This window comes from Triticum urartu, chromosome 5A (genome assembly GCF_056163025.1).
Source record: "Triticum urartu cultivar PI428250 chromosome 5A, HENAU_Tu73, whole genome shotgun sequence".
Taxonomy (NCBI): domain Eukaryota; kingdom Viridiplantae; phylum Streptophyta; class Magnoliopsida; order Poales; family Poaceae; genus Triticum; species Triticum urartu.
Genome location: NC_141877.1, coordinates 319,960,197 through 319,987,010, shown reverse-complemented (window position 1 = coordinate 319,987,010; position 26,814 = coordinate 319,960,197). Strand labels below are relative to the sequence as shown.

At 43.7% G+C, this 26,814-nt stretch overlaps 2 protein-coding genes across 2 annotated transcripts; both read right to left on the bottom strand.

The window, feature by feature from the left end:
- Positions 1 to 8,725: 8,725 nt before the first annotated feature.
- Positions 8,726 to 10,065, bottom strand: LOC125555930 (uncharacterized). Its single transcript, XM_048718736.2, has 3 exons — positions 9,624 to 10,065; positions 9,441 to 9,548; positions 8,726 to 9,322 (listed from the first exon to the last, which is right to left on the bottom strand). The coding sequence occupies exons 1-3, from the start codon at positions 9,998 to 10,000 to the stop codon at positions 8,854 to 8,856; spliced, it is 954 nt and encodes a 317-aa protein (XP_048574693.1). The 5' UTR covers positions 10,001 to 10,065; the 3' UTR covers positions 8,726 to 8,853.
- Positions 10,066 to 20,823: 10,758 nt separating this feature from the next.
- LOC125507001 (uncharacterized) lies at positions 20,824 to 22,442 on the bottom strand. Its single transcript, XM_048671706.2, has 3 exons — positions 22,051 to 22,442; positions 21,759 to 21,869; positions 20,824 to 21,266 (listed from the first exon to the last, which is right to left on the bottom strand). Exons 1-3 carry the CDS (start codon positions 22,392 to 22,394, stop codon positions 20,924 to 20,926), a joined length of 798 nt encoding a protein of 265 aa, XP_048527663.2. The 5' UTR covers positions 22,395 to 22,442; the 3' UTR covers positions 20,824 to 20,923.
- Positions 22,443 to 26,814: the final 4,372 nt, after the last annotated feature.

Sequence of the window (26,814 nt, the reverse complement as noted above, 5' to 3'; positions counted from 1 at the left end):
TATGTTGGTGACCGAATGTTGTTCGGAGTCTGGGATGAGATCACGGACATGACGAGGAACTCCGGAATGGTCCGGAGATGAAGTTTGATATATGGGATAATAGTGTTTGGTCACCGGAAGGGTTCCGGAATTCACCGGAAGGGGTTCCGGATGTTTCCCGAAATGTTTGGGTACGAGAACACTTTATTTGGGCCAAAGGGGAAAGCCCACAATGTTTTTGGAAAGCGTAAAAGGAAGTTTTGCGGAATCCAGGGGCCAGACGCCACGGTCCCTGGCGTCTGGGTCCAGACGCCAGGAACCCTGGCGTCTGGCCCTGGAGTCCGAGAAGGACTCTTGCCTTTCGGGCGAAACCAACTTTGTGGAGGCTTTTACTCCAAGTTTCGACCCCAAGACTCAACATATAAATAGAGGGGTAGGGCTAGCACCCAAGACATCAAGAAACACCAAGCCATGTGCCGGCAACCCCGTCCCCTCTAGTTTACCCTCCGTCCTAGTTTTCGTAGTGCTTAGGCGAAGCCCTGCGGAGATTGTTCTTCACCAACACCGTCACCACGCCGTCGTGCTGTCGGAACTCATCTACTACTTTGCCCCTCTTGCTGGATCGAGAAGGCGAGGACGTCACCGAGCCGAACGTGTGCAGAACTCAGAGGTGCCATGCTTTCGGTACTTGGATCAGTCGGATCGTGAAGACGTATGACTACATCAACCGCGTTGATATAACGCTTCCGCGAACGGTCTACAAGGGTATGTAGACAACACTCTCCCCTATCGTTGCTATGCATCACCATGATCCTGCGTGTGCGTAGGAATTTTTTTGAAATTACTGTGTTTCCCAACAGTGGCATCCGAGCCAGGTTTTATGCGTTGATGTAATATGCACGAGTAGAACACAAGTGAGTTGTGGGCGATATAAGTCATACTGCTTACCAGCATGTCACACTTTGGTTCAGCGGTATTGTTGGATGAAGCGGCCCGGACCGACATTACACGTATGCTTACGCGAGACTCGTTTTACCGCTGTGCTATGCACACAGGTGACTAGCTGGTGCCAGTTTCTCCAACTTTAGTTGAACCGAGTGTGGCTACGCCCGGTCCTTGAGAAGTTTAAAACAGCACTAACTTGACAAACTATCGTTGTGGTTTTGATGTGTAGGTAAGAACGGTTCTTGCTCAGCCCGTAGCAGCCATGTAAAACTTGCAACAACAAAGTAGAGGACGTCTAACTTGTTTTTGCAGGGCATGTTGTGATGTGATATGGTCAAGACGTGATGAGATATAAGTTGTTGTATAAGATGATCATGTTTTGTTGAAGTTATCGGCAACTGGCAAAAGCATTATGGTTGTCTCTTTATTGCATAAGATGCAAGCGCCAAATAATTGCTTTACTTTATCGCTATGCGATAGCAATAGTTGTAAGAGCAATAGTCGGCGAGACGACCATGTGACGACACATTGATATAGATCAAGATGATGGAGAGCATGGTGTCATGCCGGTGACGATGGAAATCATGACGATGCTTTGGACATGGAGATCAAAGGCACAATATGATGATGGCCATATCATGTCACATATTTTGATTGCATGTCATGTTTATCTTTTATACATCTTATTTTGCTTAGTTCGACGGTAGCTTTATAAGATGATCTCTCACTAATTATCAAGGTACAAGTGTTCTCCCTGAGTATGCACCGTTGCGAAAGTTCTTCGTGTTGAGACACCATGTGATGATCGGGTGTGATAGGCTCTACGTTCAAATACAACGGGTGCAAAACAGTTGCACACGCGGAATACTCAGGTTAAACTTGACGAGCCTAGCATATAATAGATATGGCCTCGGAACATGGAGACCGAAAGGTCGAGCGTGAATCATATAGTAGATATGATCAACATAGTGATGTTCACCATTGAAACTACTCCATCTCACATGATGATCGGACATGGTTTAGTTGATATGGATCACGTGATCACTTAGAAGATTAGAGGGATGTCTATCTAAGTGGGAGTTCTTAAGTAATATGATTAATTGAACTTAAATTTATCATGAACTTAGTCCTGGTAGTATTAGCATATCTATGTTGTAGATCAATAGCTCGCGTTTAGCTCCCCTGTTTTTTTTGATATGTTCCTAGAGAAAACTAAGTTGAAAGATGTTAGTAGCAATGATGCGGATTGGATCCGTGATCTGAGGATCATCCTCATTGCTGCACAGAAGAATTATGTCCTTGATGCACCGCTAGGTGACAGACCTATTGCAGGAGCAGATGCAGACGTTATGAACGTTTGGCTAGCTCAATATGATGACTACTTAATAGTTTAGTGCACAATGTTTAACAGCTTAGAATTGGGACTTCAAAAACGTTTTGAACGTCATGGACCATATGAGATGTTCCAGGAGTTGAAGTTAATATTTCAAGCAAATACCCGAGTTGAGAGATATAAAGTATCCAACTAGTTCTATAGCTAAAAGATGGAGGAGAATAGCTCAAGCAGTGAGCATGTGCTCAGATTGTCTGGGTACTACAATCACTTGAATCAAGTGGGAGTTAATCTTCCAGATAAAATAGTGATTGAAAAAATTCTGTAGTCACCATCACCAAGTTAGTAGAACTTCGTGATGAACTATAATATGCAAGGGATAACGAAAACGATTCCCAAGCTCTTTGTGATGCTGAAATCGACGAAGGTAGAAATCAAGAAAAGCATCAAGTGTTGATGGTAAACAAAACCACTAGTTTCAAGTAAAGGGACAAAGGGAAGAAAGGGGAACTTCAATAAGAATGGCAAGCAAGATGCTGCTCAAGTGAAAAACCCAAGTCTGGACCTAAGCCTGAAACTGAGTGCTTCTACTTCAAAGGGACTGGTCACTGGAAGCGGAACTACCCCAAGTAATTGGCGGATAATTAAGAAGGATGACAAAGTGAACATAGGTATATTTGATATACATGTTATTGATGTGTACTTTACTAGTGTTTATAGCAACCCCTCAGTATTTGATACTAGTTCAGTTGTTAAGAATAGTTACTCAAAACGGGAGTTGCAGAATGAACAGAGACTAGTTAAGAGTGAAGTGACGATGTGTATTGGAAATGGTTCCAAGATTGATATGATCATCATCGCACACTCCCTATACTTTCAGGATTAGTGTTAAACCTAAAATAAATGTTATTTAGTGTTTGCGTTGAGCATGAATATGATTGGATCATGTTTATTGCAATACGGCTATTCATGTAAGTTAGAGAATAATTGTTGTTATGTTTACATGAATAAAACCTTTTATGGTCATACACCCAATGAAAGCGGTTTGTTGGATCTCAATCGTGGTGATACACATTTTCATAATATTGAAGCCAAAAGATGCAAAGTTAATAATGATAGTGCAACTTATTTGTGGCACTGCCATTTATGTCATATTGGTGTAGAGCGCATGAAGAGAATCCATGTTGATGGGCTTTTGGAATCACTTGATTATGAATCAGTTGATGCTTGCGAACCATGCCTCATGGGCAAGATGAATAAGACTCCGTTCTCCGGAACAATGGAGCGAGTAACAGATTTGTTGGAAATCATACATACTGATGTATGTGGTCCGATGAATATTGAGGCTCGCGACAGGTATCATTATTTTCTGATCTTCACAGATGATTTGAGCAGATATGAGTATATCTACTTGATGAAACACAACTCTGAAACATTTGAAAAGTTCAAAGAATTTCAGAGTGAAGTGGAGAATCATCATAACAAAAAAAAGTTTCTACGATATGATCGCAGAAGTAAAATATTTGAGTTACGAGTTTGGCCTTCTGTTAAAAATAATGTGAAATAGTTTCACTACTCACGCCACCTGGAACACCACAATGTAATGGTGTGTCCGAACGTAGTAACCGTACTTCATTAGATATGGTGCGATCTATGATGTCTCTTACCGATTTACCACTATCTTTTTGGGGTTATGCATTAGAGACAGCTACATTCACGTTAAATAGGGCACCATCTAAATCCATTGAGACGACACCGTATGAACTATGGTTTGGCAAGAAACCTAAGCTGTCGTTTATTAAATTTTGAGGTTGCAATGCTTATGTGAAAAAGTTTCAACCTGATAAGCTCAAACCCAACTCGGAGAAGTGCGTCTTCATAGGATACCCAAAAGAAAATGTTGGGTACACCTTCTATCACAGATCCAAAGGCAAGTTATCCATTGCTGAGAATGGATCCTTTCTAGAGAAGGAGTTTCTCTTAAAAGAAGTGAGTGGGAGGAAAGTAGAACTTGATGAGGTAACTGTACCTGCTCCCTTATTGGAAAGTAGTTCATCACGGAAATCTGTTCTGTGACTACTACACCAATTAGTGAGGAAGCTAATGATGATGATCATGTAACTTCACGTCAAGTTACTACCGAACCTCGTAGGTAAACCAGAGTGAGATCCGCACCAGAGTGGTACGGTCATCCTGTTCTGGAGGTCATGTTACTTGACCATGACGAACCTACGAACTATGAGGAAGCGATGATGAGCCCAGATTCCGCGAAATGGCTTGAGGCCATGAAATCTGAGATGAGATCCATGTATAAGAACAAAGTATGGACTTTGATTGACTTGCCCAAAGATCGGCGAGCCATTGAGATTAAATGGATCTTCAAGAGGAAGACGGACGCTGATAGTAGTGTTACTATCTACAAAGCTAGAATTGTCGCAAAAGGTTTTCGACAAGTTCAAGGTGTTGACTACGATGAGAGTTTCTCACTCGTATCTATGCTTAAGTCTGTCCGAATCATGTTAGAAATTGCCACATTTTATGAAATCTGGCAAATGGATAAACAAAACTAAATTTCTTAATGGATTTATTAAAGAAGAGTTGTATATGATGCAACAAGAAAGTTTTGTAAATCCTAAAGGTGCTAACAAAATATGCAAGTTCCAGCGATCCATCTATGGACTGGTGCAAGCATCTCGAAGTTGGAATATACGCTTTGATAAGTTGATCAAAGCATATAGTTTTATACAGACTTGCGGTGAAGCCTGTATTTACAAGAAAGTGAGTGAGAGCACTACAGCATTTCTGATAAGTATATGTGAATGACATATTGTTGATCGGAGATAATGTAGAATTATTCTGCAAAGCATAAAGGAGTGTTTGAAAGGAGTTTTTCAAAGAAAGACCTCGGTGAAGCTTCTTGCATATTGAGCATCAAGATCTATAGAGATAGATTAAGACGCTTGATAAGTTTTTCCAATGAGTACATACCTTGACAAGATTTTGAAGTAGTTCAAAATAGGACAGTCAAAGAAAGAGTTCTTGCATGTGTTACAAGGTGTGAAACTGAGTAAGACTCAAAGCCCGACCACGGCAGAAGATAGAAAGAGAATGAAAGTCATTCCCTATGCCTTGGCCATAGGTTCTATAAAATATGTCATGTTGTGTACCTGATCTATTGTATACCCTACACTGTTTTTGGCAAGGGAGTACAATAGTGATCTAGGAGTAGATCACTGGACAATGGTCAAAATTATCCTTAGTGGAATAAGGATATGTTTCTCGATTATGGAGGTGACAAAAAGGTTCGTCGTAAAGGGTTACGTCAATGCAAATTTTGACACTGATCCAGATGACTCTAAATCTCAAACTGGATATATTTTGAAAGTAGGAGCAATTAGTTAGAGTAGCTCCATGTAGAGCATTGTTGACATAGAAATTTGCAAAATACATACGGATCTGAATGTGGCAAACCCGTAGACTAAACTTCTCTCACAAGCAAAACATGATCATACCTTAGTACTCTTTGGGTGTTAATCACATAGCGATGTGAACTAGATTGTTGACTCTAGTAAACCCTTTGGGTGTTGGTCACATGACGATGTGAACTATTGGTGTTAAATCACATGGAGATGTGAACTAGACTATTGACTCTAGTGCAAGTGGGAGACTGAAGGAAATATGCCCTAGAGGCAATAATAAAGTTATTATTTATTTCCTTATATCATGATAAATGTTTATTATTCATGCTAGAATTGTATTAACCGAAAACATAATACATGTGTGAATACATAGACAAACAGAGTGTCACTAGTATGCCTCTACTTGACTAGCTCATTGATCGAAGATGGTTATGTTTCCTAACCATAGATATGAGTTGTCATTTGATTAACGGGATCACATCATTAGGAGAATGATGTGATTGACTTGACCCATTTCGTTAGCTTAGCACTTGATCGTTTAGTTTGTTGCTATTGCTTTCTTCATGACTTATACATGTTCCTATGACTATGAGATTATGCAACTCCCGTTTACCGGAGGAACACTTTGTGTGCCATCAAACGTCACAACGTAACTGGGTGATTATAAAGGTGCTCTATAGGTGTCTCCAAAGGTACTTGTTGGGTTGGCGTATTTCGAGATTAGGATTTGTCACTCCGATTGTCGAAGAGGTATCTCTAGGCCCACTCGGTAATGCACATCACTATAAGCCTTGCAAGCATTGCAACTAATGAGTTAGTTGCGGGATGGTGTATTGCGGAACGAGTAAAGAGACTTGCCGGTAACAAGATTGAACTAGGTATTGCGATACCGACGATCGAATCTCGGGCAAGTAACATACCGATGACAAAGGGAACAACGTATGTTGTTATGCGGTCTGGCCGATAAAGATCTTCGTAGAATATGTAGGAGCCAATATGGGCATCCAGGTCTCGCTATTGGTTATTGACCAGAGAGGTGTCTCGGTCATGTCTACATAGTTCTCGAACCCGTAGGGTCCGCACGCTTAACGTTCGTTGACGATATAGTACTATATGAGTTATGTATGTTGGTGACCGAATGTTGTTCGGAGTCCGGGATGAGATCACGGACATGACGAGGAACTCCGGAATGGTCCGGAGATAAAGTTTGATATATGGGATAATAGTGTTTGGTTACCGGAAGGGTTTCGGAATTCACCGGAAGGGGTTCCGGATGTTTCCCGAAATGTTTGGGTACGAGAACACTTTATTTGGGCCAAAGGGGAAAGCCCACAAGGTTTTTAGAAAGCGCAAAAAGAAGTTTTGCGGAGTCTAGGGGCCAGACGCCAGTGTCCCTGGCGTCTGGGTCCAGACGCCGGGAACCCTGGCGTCTGGCCCTGGAGTCCGAGAAGGACTCTTGCCTTTCGGGTGAAACCGACTTTGTGGAGGCTTTTACTCCAAGTTTCGACCCCAAGGCTCAACATATAAATAGAGGGGTAGGGCTAGCACCCAAGACATCGAGAAAAACCAAGCCGTGTGCCGGCAACCCCGTCCCCTCTAGTTTATCCTCCGTCCTAGTTTTCGTAGTGCTTAGGCGAAGCCCTGCGGAGATTTTTCTTCACCAACACCGTCAACACGCCGTCGTGCTGCAGGAACTCATCTACTACTTCACCCCTCTTGCTGGATCGAGAAGGCGAGGACGTCACCGAGCCGAACATGTGCAGAACTCGGAGGTGCCGTGCTTTCGGTACTTGGATCGGTCGGATCGTGAAGACGTATGACTACATCAACCGCATTGATATAACGCTTCCGCGAACGGTCTACAAGGGTATGTAGACAACACTCTCCCCTATCGTTGTTATGCATCACCGTAATCCTGCGTGTGCGTAAGAATTTTTTTGAAATTACTGCGTTTCCCAACACGTGGAGCCATCCACGGCCAGAGCCGCGACCACACCGGGCTGCTGCCCAACCCGCGTCGCCCGACGAGCTCCAAGCGTTGGAGCCGCCGGGTACGCACCCGCGCGACCAGCCGCTGTTGCAGACCGCCACGGGCCACCACCACACCGAGCCTGCACCAGATCCGCGGCACCGGCCCTCCACCATCCACCAACGGACCGACGCCGGGAGAGAGTAGCGCCAGACCCACCACCGGCAGCGCCACCTACACCATGCAGAGGCCACTGGCCTGGGGAGACTAGCAGCCCCAGCCAGCACCACGCTAGCCAGGGCACACCACTGCACCTCGCCAAACACCAGCCCGGCCGAGAGGGTCGTCTCCGGCCAGGCAGGATGGGATCAGCAACTCCATCGCCGCCAACCAGAGCCGCCGGAGCCTCCACCACGCGCAGCCGCCCTGCCACCCACGCGGCCCAGGACGGCCAGCACTGCCGCATCCCGCCGACGGCGCGCGCCCGCCAGATCCGAGCAGAAAAGCCTCGATCCGCCGCCAACACGGTCAGCAGCCGCTCCTCCACCGCGAGGAAGACAGAGAGGAGGGGGCCGCCGCTCCCTGGGGCCGCCGCCCCAGCAGCCAGCACCACCGCGCCGCAGAAGAGGCCGGAGGGCCAGATCCGCGCCGGCGCGAAGCTCCACGACGCACGGCGCGCCGTCCAGGGCTGGCCTCCACGCGAGACGAGAGAGAAAAGACCCGCCGCCGCCGGCAGCCGCACGGGCTTTGCCCAGCGGGGACGCCCGACGGCGGCGAGGGGGGAGGGAGCATGAGGGGGTGGCGACGGCGAGGGGGGAGGGAGCATGAGGGGGTGGCGGCGGCGGCGGGGTTAGGTCACCCGAGCCGCTCCCCTGGAGAGCGACGCGGGTGCTTCCTGATTATGATCAAACATCTATTTTTTGATTTTTACTGTTATCCGAGAGTATATGTTTCCAGAGCCAAAAATCCAATGCCGTTATTCCCTTGTTTTTTCTCATAACGGTTACTGCCTCTCTCACGCACGCTATGTAAAGTTTTCGTAGAAGTTATCCGTAGGAATAGCAATTTTGATAATCCATATTGAAATGTCCAAAATATCTTATGTTTGTAAACGGGGAGAGTACTTTTACAAAATAAAGATGCTTACACAACATGTTTTCACGTATCGACTATTTAACTCATCCATGGACGTGATCAGAATTTTATTATTACCAGCCTCCAAACTTTTGGAGCCCATGCCCGCTCACATCCGTCGCCCAGGCCGTCCCCAAATCCAACGGCGAAAACGAATCCACGTCAAACAGCTGATCATACTGGTTCACCTCTGGAGTAGCCAAGTCTCCCGCCATGTCGAGCAGGTTGCAACTGCTCTCGAGGGACGCCGCCGTCGTCGTCTGGTGGTGGTCAACGACAATCGAAGAGCAAGTCACTGAGATATTGCTGCACTGGCTGTTGCTCCGTGCATGCTCCTCTCCCCCGCCTTCACCGCACCTACCGGTGCTTGCTGTCTCGACGACGGCAGCATCGGTCTGGCCGGGCTTGCAGGTGTGTTGACCGTAGTAGACGACGGCGTACATGGCGGGGTCATCGTCGACGCCGGCGTCTTGTTGCTGCTGTTGCACCGTCTTCGTTGCTCTGCAGTCCTGTTCTTGCTTGTAGGTGCATTTGTAGTAACTCCTGCTCAACCAAAACCACGCCAGTGAGTTGTTGTACCACGAAGGTATTCTTTTTGCATTTCCATTTGTGATCTTTGATGTATACGCAACAAAAATTATGCGTATATCTACTTGTATACCTTGGATGCTTTGTGTGGTTGATAATCTTCTGACCATACTTCCTCCATTGGTGGCCATCGTAGTGAGGAACAGGCGTTTCAAGCGCCACGGAGTCATCGGCTAATCTCCTGCTCACAGCATAAAAACCATTAGCTGTTTTTTTCTCGATTATTCAACATACCCAAATATGCAGTGCTCCTCACCTTCTCTTGCGCTGACGGCGAAGGGGCTTGGCATTGTCGTCGCCGTCCTTCTCTCCGTCACCAGTGACGATCTTCCTGACTCTCGTCTTGTCGTCCACCATCGCCGTCGGCAGCACCGCATCATCAACTTGAGAATGATCGAGACGAAGAAGCTTCAGCGTGGCTATGGCCTTGGCCGAGCAGTCCAGTATGCTCTCGAACATCTGGGCGACGACCTCGGCGCGCTCGCCGCCGGCTAGCTGGATCGCCGGCAGCACGACAGCGCGCAGCTGCGTCACCAGGGACTGCTCCCTGGCCATCTCCTTCAACGCCGCCGCCGAACGGTCGTCGCCGCAGACAAGCCTGGACGAGCTGCTGCTTTTCTTGATGTGCTTCATCTCTCTCAAGTTCTCAACTAACTTTCCTCGCCTCGATCTCAGAGTCAGATTAAGCAGCTAACTGTGCGTCCACGGTTTTAGTATATATGGTACCCCTATGTAACCGCGTAAACTAATGGGGCCTGCCACTTGCACATAAAATTGCGCCTTATAAGTTATAAAATCAGCTGCATGCGACGTAGGCAAGAGGGGTCAGGGGATGGATCGGCATCGAGCACATGCGATAATTGAGATGGCAACTAAACAAAACGACTGACACATACACATCGAGTACATCGGCAGCTAGGTTTTGATTTCATCTCTATGAGTGCATGCATGGTCAATGTCGTTTGTGTTCACCAGTTACCCTGTGAACAAATTAAGCAAGTATCTGGCCAGTAATCCATCGTGCTCAAGAGTTAATTATACGCACTCATGCACGCACGTTAGTGGCGTCAGGCTGGCAGAGGCAATCTCATGTCACCACGACCTCGTCACCACCATATGTGGCCATGCTCCAGATCGGGGTAAAATGGTAAAGTCCCATCGACGCCATCGGTCGTGCCAAATGTAAGTCGTTTTCATCCATATATGAGCTCGGTCTGCAAGCGTGTGTGGACTAATTGGAATAGCGCGCATTGCATAGTGTACTTATTTCTGTAGTGTACTGTAATTAACACGTTTACATGGTCCTTCTTTGCTCCTTCCGATTGATCGATCGACGGATTAAACTGTGAGCCCGAGCTCAGTGGCCACCTTCTTTTGCCACAATTTTCCATGAACCACAACAACGACCAAACCTAAGTACATTGACTTCGCCTGGACTAGCAATGCAGTCGGTATAAAATAGTACTATATGAATGAGCAAACACCGTGGATACCACCAGGGGATACCTGCCCCTCCCCCTTTCGCAAAAGAATTCGCGTGTTCCAAGCAGGGGCTAAATAATTGTGCCCATATTCTAGTATGCAAGTGTGGAAATTCATCTTTTTGCTAGGTTCTTTTTCACCTGGTGTGCAGTGGGTGGGACAGCTAGCCCTGCGAGCACAATCATAAAATACGAATGCGTAACGACCTAATAATTCAAAGTTATATATATTTTTGCATCAAAGGAGCTACGGTCACCATTTATGAAATCGCAGTTATGAAGCTTGTGGTCAAGTTTAATAATGAAACAGAGAGCAGGCAAAGAAGCATGTAATACACCTGATAAAGTCTAGCAAATGTTAGGTAATTATTATTGAAAAAACATAGATAATTGTGAACGAAAATTAAGAAGACACCATTTCAGCGAAAAAAATTCTGGCAATAAAAGGTTTATTGACCACAAAAGTACTCTCTCCGTTCCAAAATTTTTGTCTTAGATTTGTTTAGATATGGATAGTACGATGCACACTACCAAAACCAGCGGAACTCGGTTATCTACAGTTTGTCAAACAAATTTTCATAAATCATATTGGAGAAAACATCACAATTAGTGGCAGAAACTTTTACCTTATGGTTTTTCCCTCATCACCATGGCGTGTTCCCGCCACAAATTAGCCACCCTCTCCGTTTAAAAAAAAACTAATTAACCACCCTAGCTAAGCTATCATTTCTTTCCAAGTGGGGCCTACTGGCCGCCACAACCTTGTCGTATATGGCCGTGGATAATGATATTTGATCCAGACGACTTAATTAATTTGTAGCAGATGTATGATGTATAGATTCGTGTGCCTGGTCGACGCTGCCTGCGGCACATGCAGTGACAGAATGCACGACAACCAATTGTAGCAGACCTGAGCCTGAGCGTACATAATCCAACCGGCCGGGAATAGTCAACTATATATTTTTCTGGCCCTACCTTTCTGAAGGAACTTGCATGTGGTGATGGAAAAGGGAGTGGCATGGAGCTTGATCCGGGGGAGTATTACAATCAATAAGACAACAAGAAAATATGCTATTTGTGTATGTCCTAAATTATGCGCCTAACACACAGTATGATTAGGCCTAAACTAACCATATTTAGCACTAACAGTTGAGGCTGCCGATAAGATCAGCAACACCCAGGGACCAGGGTACCCGTGACATCCTATATACCTAATACCTAGAGCTGGTAATAGTGGGAACTAACTTGGGACGTTTTCAAGCCGACCCTCAAACAGCCTATATCTGTTCGGAGGCAACTCTTCAGACCCCGCAAGCCATTCATCTCAAAGGGCCATAGGCCTTTCTTTTATTAGAAGGAAGGGGAATACAAAAGGCAAGACAGTCTAGACGCTCTAGAGCTGTCTGCTGCCCATAAGCCATTCAATGGTGACCCAATTGATTCACAGAGCAGTTTAAACCGTCATTTCTGGCAAACACGAAACAAAACAGTGGGCTTTGAGGAAGTCCAGACACTAGCCACGTCAAATTTTGACACCCTAGACCCATCCAAAACTAAGGCGGAGCCACGCTTTGTAGCTGGCCACACTGTTTTCGCGGTAAAATCCCTCACTCTTCTCTTTCATCTTGCCGCTCTCCATCCAATTCCTATCCTTTTTCTCCGCCGCCGATGCATGGACCCATACGAGAACGTGCCTGAGAAGAATGTGTAGTATCATGCAAAGCCTTCATCTGTTTGGATGAAGACTCATTTTTCCATGAAATGCATTAATCATAATAACATATTATGTTACCAGAAACATCTCTCTCCTCATTAATGAGATGAACATAAGCAAACTTATTTTAAGGTGCATTATGTTACTACTCCCTCCATCCCGATGTATAGGACATGCACGTAGTTCTAGGTAATCTATTTAACTAGGTAAATATGCACTACTAGGGAAAAGTCTAGCAGTAGCGCAGGTATTTAGTGTATCTGTAGCGTGGGTACCCACGCTACTGATAAGGCGCTACAGCTAACATTTAGCAGTAGCGCGTTTTGATATGCGCTACTGCTATACCTACTTAGCAGTAGCGTTTTTTATACCAGCTATACTGCTAAGTGCTTTAGTAGTAGCGTTTTCCTGTCCAACGCTAAAGAGTGCTACTACTATATTTTCTCCTATCTTTTTTTGCTACGTATTTGCGATGTTTCTGTACAAGTTTCATACAGTATTCTATTCATATCATAAACATGCAATATGCTCATCATATCATACACATAATAGTCTCATCATATCATCTAACACAAATCATGTCGTCACATCATAATCACGCGATATAGCTATACAAGTTACATGGCATGTCTCATCATACATAATGTAGTACTTCTTGAGGCGTTGGTTCGTATCCCTGCTCCAATTGACGATAGCCGGAAGCAACACACCATACGAAGCTGTCATTTCCTCTTTTGCGGCAGCTACCACTGCTTTGACTGTCTCAGTTGATTTCTTATCAACCGCAATCGCAACCTTCTTATCGATGTTTTCTTCAGTTAACCTTCGTCTTTCCTTTCTCTCCTCCTGATCTCACGGTAGTACTTCTTCCACGTGGTGTCGTCTCCGACGTCGTGCACGTGCCCATACGAAGGCCGAGTGTCCAGCGGGAGTTCTTTCAATATGTTCAAGGCCCGGTTGAATGGGGTGTCCCACTTGGGCCTCGCCAACGCCTTTCGGCCGCGATCCTATGCTGCTCTCTCCGTAAAAGGAACAAGGATCGTTTATAAATATGACTAAACGTGCAGTCGAATTGATCAGAAACTAAAATTAGGGGGTAAATTTAAAATTACCAGCAGTCTCATGAACTCCTCGTGACCGCGTTCGTCTCGAAAACCTTCTTGACTGGGTCCCAATGGTACCGGGCTCTGAGAACGTCACGCTCCTGTGGGGCAGTGAACTCCGCCAAGGGGTTTGGGATGCCCAGACTTTCGCGTTCCGCGTCCTCCTTGGCCCATATGGACCTCTTCCCCGCGTAACCACGGCTTCCGAGGTGGTGGCACCCCATGTTCCTCTCTTGAACCCCTTCATATACTCCGACTTTTTTTGGCAGCTTCAGCAACGCAAGCCACCTTGAATATTTCAAACTGCTCTTTCGTAATTATCGGATTATCCTTTACAATCTCGGAGTAGGGTTCTTTTTTTGTCAATGATCCTTGCTTTCACCCTTACTTTCCAGACGGAGAACGCGCCGCTAAACTTGCCACTCCCGGGTCTGTTTATCTTCTTCATTGTCGAGTCTTTATCTGGATTTTTATATTTGCTTTCATCCCGGCCCGGGAATAAGAACACCTGGTGCAGCTTCGTTAGGAGGGACTTCTTCATATCTGGTATCTTCCTTAGTTTCACATAGTTGATGGTGGCGGTTGCCCGTAGGATACAGCCTATTTGATTGTCGTAGCACGAGCGTGCTTCCGCAGGCTCTTTTGACTTAAAATTGCCGTCGTCCACCTCCGTGACCACCACTCTAGTAGTGATGAGCTGGTTTGGGCGTCGTTGCCTCTTTGGTTTCGGTTCTATACCGGCTTCACGAGTCTCGGTGTCGGTCTCGGCGCCGGTGTCAGTCTCAGCGCCGGTCTCGATGTCAGTCTCAGTCTCGGATGTGACAGGTGGTCCCTGCAACAACCGTTGCTCATCGAGAAGGTTCAAATAGGCGTCTGTCGCCGCGTAGACATTGCAATCACCAGAACCCTGTCCTTCATCGTTGCTAGCCATGTTTCCTATGATTAAATCTAGTCAATTAATTCTAGACCTAATAAAATGAATAATGACACAAAAAGGCAAATGTTTCGTAGGAATGTTGATTCATTCCTGTTGTGGTAAATCCCGAGCACTCGATATGTCCTAGTTTGTAGCACAAGTCATGGCGAAATTCATGGAAAATTTTGGCAGGACCTTTGCTACAAACTGGACAAATAGAGCCTGAAATTTGCCAGAATGGAAATGAATCAACATTCCGGTAAAACATAGGCCACTCGGAATCATTACAACAAAGGGCCACTTGGGCACAATCGAACCACTTCAATGTTGCATATAATAGGACCAATTAAGAACATGTACATGAGCAACTACAACAGTAGATAAACATGAGCATACACTATTGAGGAATTTGCATATAACGTGGCCACTTCAAATTTGCATCTCCTAGTGTTTGACACTTCAAGAAAATCTACACAAATCTCATGCTCTCTCAAACTCAATTCAAAAACCAAATATAGATGGATGAACCCTAGAAACCTAGAACCTTTACATATTTTTGTCCTAATAAAAATTATCTCCTAGTAAATATTATGAACCCTGGAACTCAATTTCTGTCCTAATAAAAATTATGAACCCTAGAGCTCAAATTATGTCCTAAATTTTTGTCCTAATAAAAATTCACTAAAAAATAAGAATCTACTAGACTTGCGGCACTAATAGAAATTTATATTTTTATATTATTTTTTCTCTAAACTAAATCCTACTATACCCTAGTTAACATCTAGTTAAACCTTACTTTCCTAACATTTGTAATTAAGCCCTACAACCCTAACCCTACCGCCCTAGTTAAGCATATACAATTTTTTTCTAAAAATTATATTTAGTTAACTACTGAACTAAATTTTACTCTAAACTAAACCCTATTGCCCTAATTAACATCTAGTTAAACAAACTCAATTCAAAAACTAAACCCTACTGAACTAAATCTACATTATCTACTACTTAACATCTATTATTACCCTAACTAAAAAACTTCTACTATTAACCCTACTACCCTAGTTAACTAGTACCACCACCACTACTAATTAACATCTATTACTACTAAGAAACATTATCTATGAACCTTACTACTAATTAACATCTACTACTACTACTACTAAAAAACATGGTAGGAAGAACATGCAGAGGGAGAGGAGGGGTGGGGGCTTACAGAGAGTGGAGATACGGTGGCGGGGAGGTGCTCGGCGACGGAGGCAGGGGCGGCAAGGGCGCGCGGCTCCGCTGGCGGCGACGGAGGCAGTGGCGACGAGGGAGGCAGGGAGGCGAGGAGCGGACGAGGGAAGTAGTGGCAGCGATGGAGGTAGGGGCGTCGAGGGCGCACGGCTCCGGTGGAGTAGGGCCGGCGAGGGAACGACGGCGGCAAGGGAGCAGGGGCGGCGAGGAAGAGGCGGTGATGGAGGAGATCGATGGGGATTGGGGGAAAGGAGTTAGCAAAATTTTGAGCCCGCGCGAAGTTAAGTCAAAATAGCAGTAGCGCTGGTGGGCAAAAGCGCTATAGCTAAGTTAGCTATAGCGCTTTCCACGAAAATGCGTTACTGCTATAGGAAGTAGTTATTTATTTTCCTTTTTATTTTCTTTTTATCTAAGAAATGTAGCTATAGCGCGGGCCTATAAAACGCGCTACTCCTACAGTAACTACAATGCTTTGTGGCAACAAGCGCTACTGCTATGCCTTTCTCTTTTATTTTTATTTTTCTTTTGTTTATATTTATATTTTATTTTATTTCATTTCTCCTTTTTCTACTTCTTTCATTTTCATTTATTTTTCTATATTTTTTCCATTTTATTTTCCTTTTTTAGCAGTAGCGCTCTATGCAGGAAACGCGCTACTACAAGGAACTTAGTGATAGCGTGCTTTTTGCAGCCTCGCTATTACTATTCCTATCCTACCGGCAACAATGTAAGAATTACAGTAGTAACGCTTTTACGTGCAGACGCGCTACTGCTACAACCATAGCTGTAGCGCGCTTTATTGACACGCGCTACTACTAAGTAGCAGTAGCGCTCTGTTCTAACCAGCGCTACTGCTATACCTCTGTGTATAAGGTTTTCCCTAGTAATGATGTATCATATGTAACAAAAAGAAATATAAACTACATTTGCATATGTACCCAATGATATGATTTTGATGACATATAACACATTTTCAGTTAGTCAACTGGACGACCTACAACTACGCGCATGTCCTATGCACGGGAGGAAGTAGCTAACTAAATTACTCCCACTATGGCCAGCTTAAGATAGTCATCCCCACCAATTTATTTATCTCAACATGCAAGTATACCAACTCACCATAAAACTATGAATAGGATAAGGCTCACCTCACCATGCAATCATGAATAAGAAAATACTCACCACAAAATTAAAGCATGTATGAAAAATGTTCCCATTCAGTTATACTACTTATGTAAAATAAATATTGTTCCAAGTATATATAATCAATTATAATAAGTCGTATGTGTTTTAAATTTTTATTCTCATGTCATCAATCTAAATTTTTATGAACCAATTCAGGCAGTAACACATGGGGTATCATATAGTTTTAGAAAATCTCATCCACATCCATCATTAGGGATGGCAATGAGGACAATCCCCTATGAGGATACCTACAACACCCTCATCCCATCTATTCCCCATCATCCCCATCCCCTATTACATGACTGGGAATGAAATTTCCCCATACCCATGCCCCACTAGGAACTGGCCCAATTAGGGTCCCCATCCCCATAAACAAATACTCATATACATTGTATGACACCCTATAATCAACATATATACATGATGTTGTCCTTGTCCTTCTAATGCCGATCTAGGTTGTACTGACTTCTTGGCCATGGTGACAGCTGAGGTGAGGATGTGAGATAGGTTTAAGGTTTCGTTAAGGGCCTTTTTGTTTTGGCAAGTTTGTTTGTGAATATTTTAAGGTTGACAGCAGTGTCATAGTTAAAAACCGGGTCGCCGATGGCTATTGGGTATCGGGAATAGGATATCGTCCCCATCCCTGTTCTACCCTAATGGAATAAATTAGTTTGGTAAATATTCCCATGGGGATGTGTTTCGCTCATCCCCGCCCCCTAATATATGAAGTCCCCATGGGTTTGGCGTGTATGGGGCCCCGTTGCCATCCCTACCCTCATCAAGCATATGGTGTGATGTCGTTGCCGAAGGTTTCCTGCATTTTTCAGAAGAAGAAAAAACACACAAACAAGGCAACTACGGAACCTTGTTTGGTATGTTTTGTTATTTATCTCAACATGCAAGCATTCCACCTCACTATACAACTATGAATAGGATAAGGAACGCTTCAACATGCAATCATGCAGGGGAAAAGACACACCACAACATTCAAGCATGCATGGAAACATGTTTCCCATTGATCAGTTATACGACTTATATTAAATAAATATTGTTACAACTATACATGATCAATCATAATAAGTCATATGTAATTTCATTTTTTTTGTTCTCATGTTATCAATCCAAACTTTTATCAACCGATTCCCAGAGCAATGTGTGGGGTATCCTCTAGTTTTAGAAACCCCCCAAATAAGCATATGATGAGATGTAGTTGCTGGAGATTTCTCGCCATTTTCAAAAGAAAACAAGTACACAAACAAGGAAACAGTGGAACCTTGTTGGCTATGTTTCTTTTCCTTCTGTTCGAATCTTCTTTTGTACATATTTTTCTTTCACAGTGGGTCCATCCACCAGTTGTATATTTTATTATTTTGATAAAAGCGTGGCTTGCTATGTTACAAATTAATAATCAACAATAAAGTACTAACGCTTCATTACTTGGATAGATCATCATCTTTAAGTCTCTCTCTCTCTCTGCAACTCACAATGCAAACTTTACTCTATATATAGTTCTTTTTCCTCTTTCTCATTTGTGCAAATATTTACCTACTTTGCAGTAAGATTATAGTATGACCTTGCCTTACTATTTTGGATAATAATAATAAATACTAACAGACAGAGTTCAAATCCAAACTCTGCATAACAAGATGCACACATGGCTAGACATCCAAAAACAAGAAAAAAATATGTGTGCCATGATTTCACAAAAGAGTAAGGCCACCTAGGATGCTGGAGTAAACCATGTGTAGACTAAACAGCCGTCTATGCGGGGTAAATACATCCATGGTTCTATGATCCAACTATGTACATATCATGTAAACAACTCCCTGTAAGCAGGCTGATGCAAAGTCGACTAGGTACAAGGTCTATGACTACGAAAATGTATATATAACATGCGAAGAAGAAGTCTTTTATTCATAAAAAAAGAATTTCATTTCTCTCACTCTCTGCAACAATTAGTATGCACACAACCTTTGAAAACATTATAAATTTTGTGCTGAGAATATAGCTTCACCTAATCTCAATCTACACATATCCTTTGAAACGTGGATACAAAAAAATTTATCTTGGTTGGTGGAGTAGTTTTGAAAAGTGCATCCCCAACCATTGTATATTTGAGTAATACAATACTATTGTACCCTCTATCTAGACCATTCAGTTTGCGTCAAGATTTGTGTTGTCCTTATATAGAAATCTATCTTTTTTGTTATTCCAAACAAGAGAACATTTGACCTTAAAGCTTTGAAGATCAAGTATACACAAGTGCCACTATTTGTATAAAATGTTTCCAATTGTTTTGATGATTTTTTTTGTCAAATTTCAAATTTCGGATGAGTTGTATCATCTTTAAAAATTTATGTTGTGCCAAAAAATCTGAACACATTTATGCACATCGTAGTACTTGTGTGATATTTATCTGCAAAGTTTCGAGTGCAAATGTTTCTTTTGTTGGGAGAAACAAATAAGAGAAGTTTGCTTGCATGAACTTTGATGTAAAAATGGGCGGTCGAGACAGAAGGTACAGTGGTATGGTATAGTACAATCCCTTCTTTCCCATTTGAGTATTATTCATTCTTCTTCAGTTCGTCCAAACATTCCCTGTCTTTCCCATGGACTTGGAGAAGGAGAGAGCATCTTGCATTTTCAAGTGACTGAGCATGCTTGCATTTTAAAGTTAAAAACGTATTGTTCTAGATCTATTATCTGGACCCAATTTATTTAGGAATTTTTTTGAACCAATTTATTTAGGAAATATACCATAGACAAAAGGCATAACTCGATCTATTAGTACTTCTTTTATTGCGACAATTCCCATGGGAACTAGGAAAACCCCAATGTTCCAAATAGAGAGTTGAATCTGGTCAATATGTAGAAGACACGAATCGGCGAAGTCGACAAATGAATATCTAGAGACCATGGAAAAACTTCAAATAAAATAAATGCCAATTTAATTGGAAGCAGGTTTAGTTTAATAAAGGAGTTTATCAAACCATAGGTTCCCTTTTTATTGAACCTTTGATTATAGGCATGTTGAGTAAGATATTTGCTAGCATTGCAAATTCGCAATCAATATTCATCAAGAACTTGGCATAACTTAGATGGTTAGCTTTCCTGTGGTGAAACCAACGTCCTAGACATGGCAGGGATGCTCGCATTATTATTTTTTGAAACAAGGCAAAAGGCTTGCCATTTTCATTGAATAAGAAGAAGGTTTAAGAGTCTTGGCCAAAAGACCAGATTACAAGCATCACTCTCGCGGCATTATATTGCACAAATATTTCGCCCCGGCAAGGCACCACAGCGAAGCTTCCGCTTTGACGCGAGTCACAAGCACCCCGACCGGAATTGCCGTGCTGCGGAACACACGTGCATTTCGCTCTTTTCAAATTTCCCAAGAGATAAGAAGCATAAGGGAAAGAAGTGCCCTTCGAGATTGTGACCTCCCGGAAGCTATGTTGCGCCACCACTCCTTGACGGAAACCATGCCTCTCCAATCCGTAGGATGGACATCGTGTAAACCTAGCCATGTTTTGGTCATTCCCCAAACTCTAACCGTGTAACGACATTGGCCTAGCCATGTTTTGATCATTCCCCAAACTTTTGGGATGCTCGCATTATTAACTGTATTTATTTCAGGCTTTGTGGTAATATTTTTTTTACCCATATGACATGCCCGTCGACTATAAGGTGATTGTGACTACTTCGTCAATCTCAAGAGATGTCGGCTCGGTCTCTCGGAGATGCTCATGAATACAGCTTTTATGTGTGCATTCATAGGGTTGTGTATGCATGCGTGTTGTAAACGTATGTGTCGGTACTGTGTTTCTAAAGAATCATTCATCAAGAACCATTGAAATAATTTACCATCAAATTTGAGCACTCACCCAAACATGCTTAAGTTAAACAAATATGTCTACTAACTGGCTAGCATACGACCTCCCAATTCAGCTGAGAATTGTTGAACACCTCTAGCAGAGCCGGCACATCTAATTCCATGTCGAACTCTGAAATTTCTGCCGTTACTCGCTCTGTTTCACCCCTCCGAAGATCTATATCTACAAGATTGGGCAGATGATCGATAATGTTGTTACTGATGTTGTCGCCGGCCTTGCATGTGTGATCACCGTAGTACACGACAGTGTACTTTGCACCCTGATCCTCACCAGCGTCTGCGGAATAAATAGAACCGCCGCCATCTCGATCTTGTTGCTGAACTGTCTTAGTTGCTGAGCAGTTCCGTTCTGTGTAGGTGCATCTGTAGTAGCTCCTGTTTAATCACAAGTTTAATCTTAGCGCATGATTGGTTGTCCATAACCAGCTATACTCTTCTGCTAACGAAAGATGTACTCCCTCCGTCCACGAATAAGTGTACATCTAGGTTTTCTCCTAAGTTAAAGTTTTAAAACTTTAACCTAGCGCATGATTGGTTGTCCATAACCAGCTATACTCTTCTGCTAACGAAAGATGTACTCTCTCCGTCCACGAATAAGTGTACATCTAGGTTTTCTCCTAAGTCAAAATTTTAAAACTTTGACCAATTTTATAGAAAAAAGTAGCAGCATTTAAGGCACCAAATTAGTATCGCTAGATTGGTTTTGAAATGTACTTTCATAATGTATCAATTAGATGTCATACATGCTATTATTCTTTTCTATAAAGTTGGTCAAAATTTTAAAATTTTGACTTAAAACAAAAGCTAGATGTACACTTATTCGTGGACGAAGAGAGTATGTGTGTTTTGTTTAGTGTAATTAGTTACCTAGCATGTTGCCTTCCGTTGATGTTCTTCTGCCCATATTTTCTCCACTGGTGACCATCATAATGCGGAACATTGGTCACGAGTGATCTTGATCGCTTGCCGTCGTTCCTCCTACAAGATATGAGGTATTTGTTTAGAAGTGATCTTGATCATGCGAATTGAAGATATATAACATGTCCCAATTGAATTTAGAATCGATTAGCCTGATCGACGACCTACTATTGTGTGCATGCACGAGCCATGAGATTAACTGGAAACGATGAATATCCATGCATATCACATATACACGCACCTTCTCTTTCGACCAACGATGCAGCTAGGCTTCGCCTGTTCGTCCATCTTGTCATCGATAGCAGCAGCAGCAGCAGTACTAGGGCTTTTCTTCCTCACTAAGGACTTGTCGTCGATGAGCTCGATGGTCGCTCCACTTCCAGCAGTGAAGAGCTTAGATACGACGCTGGTGCTGCAGCCGATCACGTCGTCGAAGAGCTGGGCGGCGAGCTCGGCCGACCCGCTATCCACGTTGTGGAGTTGTGGAAGGATGAGCGCTCGGAGCTGCGTCACGAGCTCCTGCTCCCGACGCAGCAGCGCTTCGATCTCTGCCAGGCCATGGTCGCAGTTCTTGCTGTGATCCATATGTTTTGCCGTTGCGTTTTCTAGGGTAGTGCGGGTGTCAGGCTGCTTGCAAGCTCTTGATAGCTATATATGGGAGAGAAACACCAGCGGAATATATCGGTCGATTTGTACCTTCTGTGTATTTGATGTGTACCTTTGAGTTTAAACTGTAAAGAACAAGTGAGGAGTCCGTTTCACAGTGTGAGTGCATGGCATGTTGGCAACGCGTTAGTGAGACTGGGTGAGCACGAGGGGGTGGAGTGAGACTTTTGACCAGGGCGAGGGTTTGTGGCTAGCTACGTACGAATATTTTCTTCTGATGGAAAGAATAAAGAAAGAGCTGGAAAATTGGACCAGAGACCCATCATGTTGACATAGAGCTAGAAGGGGTGTGTCTATGGTTAGCGCACAAAATTGCCAGATACATGCATCTTTGTTGTCCTACCTGGCTACCTCTATGCATGGATTGTTAATTTGTGACTGAAGCTAACACCGCATGGGGAAATTCAACCTGGCACGTTGTAGTAGATACTGAGCTTAATGGTAGTCAACATGCTAGTCAATTAAGGAGCATGCATGGACGGAATTGCAGAATTTGGCAGCTTCGACGTACTCGTCTGCGGCACCGAGATCAGTATTTTTCATGGACTATTATGTGTCTATAATGACTTCGTCAATCTTAAGATGTTATGTCGGTTCAATAACTAGAGGTGCTCATATAGATAAGATGTGCATGCGTGCATTTATAAATGAGTGTATGTGCGTGTATGATGAGCATCTATGATTGTACTGTGTTAGAAAAGACACGTGACACTTTTATGGTATTGAGGACGGACTCTCAAGTAGATTGTTAGAATAAAACGCTAATGCAAGATCAAAGACAACACAGAGACACGATATTTGTTAACGAGGTTCATCGATATGGCTACATCCACAGGGCATGGCTAGGGGCGCTCCTTCCCAAGATACCGCAACACCGGCCGCTCGGGCGTCGGCACAAAAGCCGTCGGCTCCCCCGCGTACCTGTTGCTATCAAATCGTCATGGGTTACAACGTGTGGTGTTCTTCCGTACATAAGAGGCCTAGGATACAACGTATCCGACTCCTACACGACTCGTACCTAACCGCACCAATTACAACTCCAAGTCCACGTAACCCTTTACGTACATAATATTCGACACAAATATAACAAACTCCACATTGACGAATATTCTCCACCACCTAGAAGTCATCCATACTCGAACCTCAATGTACTCCGGACTTGGGTTGTCTTCTTTGTAGCTCACTGAGAGCTACCCGACGGGTTAGACCCGCCGCCACCGTGGGACTCCATTGCTACTCCTGCAGCTTCACTCACCATGGCTCCACCTGCAATAGAGTTCCCTTGCAACTTGTAAAGATGTGAAGCCGTTCTTTCTCCTATCATCGCAGTCACCCCATCCTTCATAATTTTCATGGTTTCCTTATCCCGATCACAGCAGAATTCCATACCACTATCATGAAGAACACCAAGCGAAATTAGATTTCTCCTTGGCCCTGGCACATGCCTGACTCCCCCAAGCATCCGCTCAACTCCGTCAAACATGTTGATTTGAATGTCACCTACTCCAGCAACACGATGACCTGTGTCATCGCCCATATAGGCTAAACCAAACTCACCAGACTTGTACGAAGAGAACCAAGAAATGTACTGGAGCCAAGAACCACCGGAGGGGGGACCCTGGGTGAGCACAACCCACCAGGGCGCCCCCCCCTCCTAGCGCGCCCAGGTGGGTTGTGCCCACCTGGTGGCCCCACAGACCCTGATTCCAACCCTATAAAATCCTATTTTTTGAGAAAAAATCGGAAAGAAAGAATTATCGTGTTTCATGAGACGGAGCCGCCGCCTCCTGTTCTTCATCGGGAGGCCAGATCTGGAGTCCGTTTGGGGCTCCGGAGAGGGGGATCTTTGATCTTCGTCATCACCAACCCTTCTCCCTCGCCAATTCCATGATGCTCCCCACTGGGAGTGAGTAATTCCTTCGTAGGCTCGCTGGTCGGTGAGGAGTTGGGTGAGATTCATCATGTAATCGAGTTAGTTTTGTTAGGGATTGATCCCTAGTATCCATTATGTTCTGAGATTGATATTGTTATGACTTTGCCATGCTTAATGCTTGTCACTTTGGGCCCGGGTGCCATGATTTCAGATATGAACCATTTGTGTTATCACCATATCTATGTTCTAGATCTGATCTCGCAAGTTATGGTCACCTATTACGTGTTATTATCCGTAAACCCCGGAGTGATAGAAGTCGGGATACTTTTAGGTGATGACCATAGTTTGAGGAGTTCATGTATTCACTATGTGTTAATACTTTGTTCCGGTTCGCTATTAAAAGGAGGCCTTAATATCTCGTAGTTTCCAATTGAACCCCGCTGCCACAGGAGGGTAGGACAAAAGATGTCATGCAAGTTCTTTCCATAGGCACGTATGACTATTTACGAAATACATGCCTACATTATATTTATGAACTGGAGCTAGTGTCGTATCGCCCTAGGTTATGACTGTTATATGATGAATATCATCCAACGAATCCACCGATCCAATGCCTATGAATTTCTCTTACAATGTTCTTGCTAAGTTACTACTATTGTTGTTTCTATTACACTTGCTACAAAATCATTGATATCACTGTTACTATTGCTATTGCCATTGCTACTACTATCAAAATTATCATATTACTTTGTTACTGATCACTTTGCTTCAGATAATTAATCTCCATGTGTGGTTAAATTGACAACTCAGCTGCTAATACGTGCAAATATTCTTTGGCTCCCCTTGTGTCGAATCAATAAATTTGGGTTGAATACTCTACCCTCGAAAACTGTTGCGATCCCCTATACTTGTGGGTTATTAGCTCTCTGTTGCCCTTGCCATCAGGTCATCAGGCGACAGTGTGGTCGGGTGGACCACGTCCTCGCCCGTGTCCAGGTGCAACTCAGCGGCCACATCATCGCATCGCTAACGTCTTCGCTTGCATCTTGCTGGTCGGTTTGCTCCCTCTACACCTCATGTGCCTCAGAACAGATGACGTCCAGGCTCGGCGTGACGTAGGTCATAGGCAAAACCGCCATGCCCACATCACCGCCCGGCGCATTGCCCGGCGGGCCACCCGCCTCATGCCGGCGAAACGCCGCGGCTCCGGGTTGCAGACAGAGGCTTCCCGGCATTGTGCCGGCCTGCGCATGCTCTGCCAGAGCTTTTTGCGCACACCACCACGCTTGGCGCAATGATGGCTGGAGCCACCATCATCGCCCACGTCGTCACTTCGTCGGCCAGCGCCGTTGTGTCACGACGCCTCCAAACCAACACAGCGCGCCCCATCGGTGCCATCTCTAGTTCCAACACTACTAGGAAAAGGCCTACTAATGGCGCACCGGTTTTGCCTACTAATGGCGCATCACCGGTGCGCCATTAGTAGCACGCCACTAGTAATTTTTACTAATGGCGCACCACTGGTGCGCCATTAGTATCTGGTATACTAATGGCGCACTATCCAGTAAACAGGTAGTGCGCCATTAGTTTTGCTCACGGTGCGCCACTAGTGTCTGCTATACTAATGGCGCACCACATGGTAGTGCGCCATTAGTAACAATTTTTTTAATTTTTTTTCTTAATATCAGGTCACTATTTCACCTATGAGATATCCAACACATATATATACAACAAGCATCCATATAACAATCATAGCCAACACACAAGTTCCATCATATATACATACATAGCCAACACATAGTTCCATCGTTACATATTACAAAAGTTTCACATTGTTCATCCAACACCGTTATCCATCAATTCACAAAAGTTTCACATTGATACAAAATAAAGACACAAATGGAAAAGAAGCACTCCATCCATGCAAGCTTCCCTGAATTAAATCAAATCTGCAAAATGATAAACAAGAAGTTAGAAGAAGAAAAAGAAGAAGACTAGAAGAATACTAGAAGAAGAAGAACACTAGAAGAAGAATAAGAAGAATTTTGGAAAAGAAGAAGAATAAGAAGAAGACTATAAGCTTATTATGTAAACTTGATCATTTTGTGCTAACATAAGTTATTTTGGAGCTAACCTATAGGAAACTAAGCATATAAGCTCTAAGTTAGTATATTAGAGCCAACTTAGGTAAAATGAAGCTAACCTATGTCATTTTGGAAAAGAAGAAGAATAAGAAAAAGACTATAAGCTTATTATGTAAACTTGATCATTTTGTGCTAACATAAGTTATTTTGGAGCTAACATATAGGAAACTAAGCATATAAGCTCTAAGTTAGCATATTAGAGCCAACTTAGGTAAAATGAAGCTAACCTATAGGAAACTAAGCATATTAGAGATAACATAGGTAACTAAGTATATATATATATATATATCATTTTGGAGATTTGACATACCTGACAAAGTTC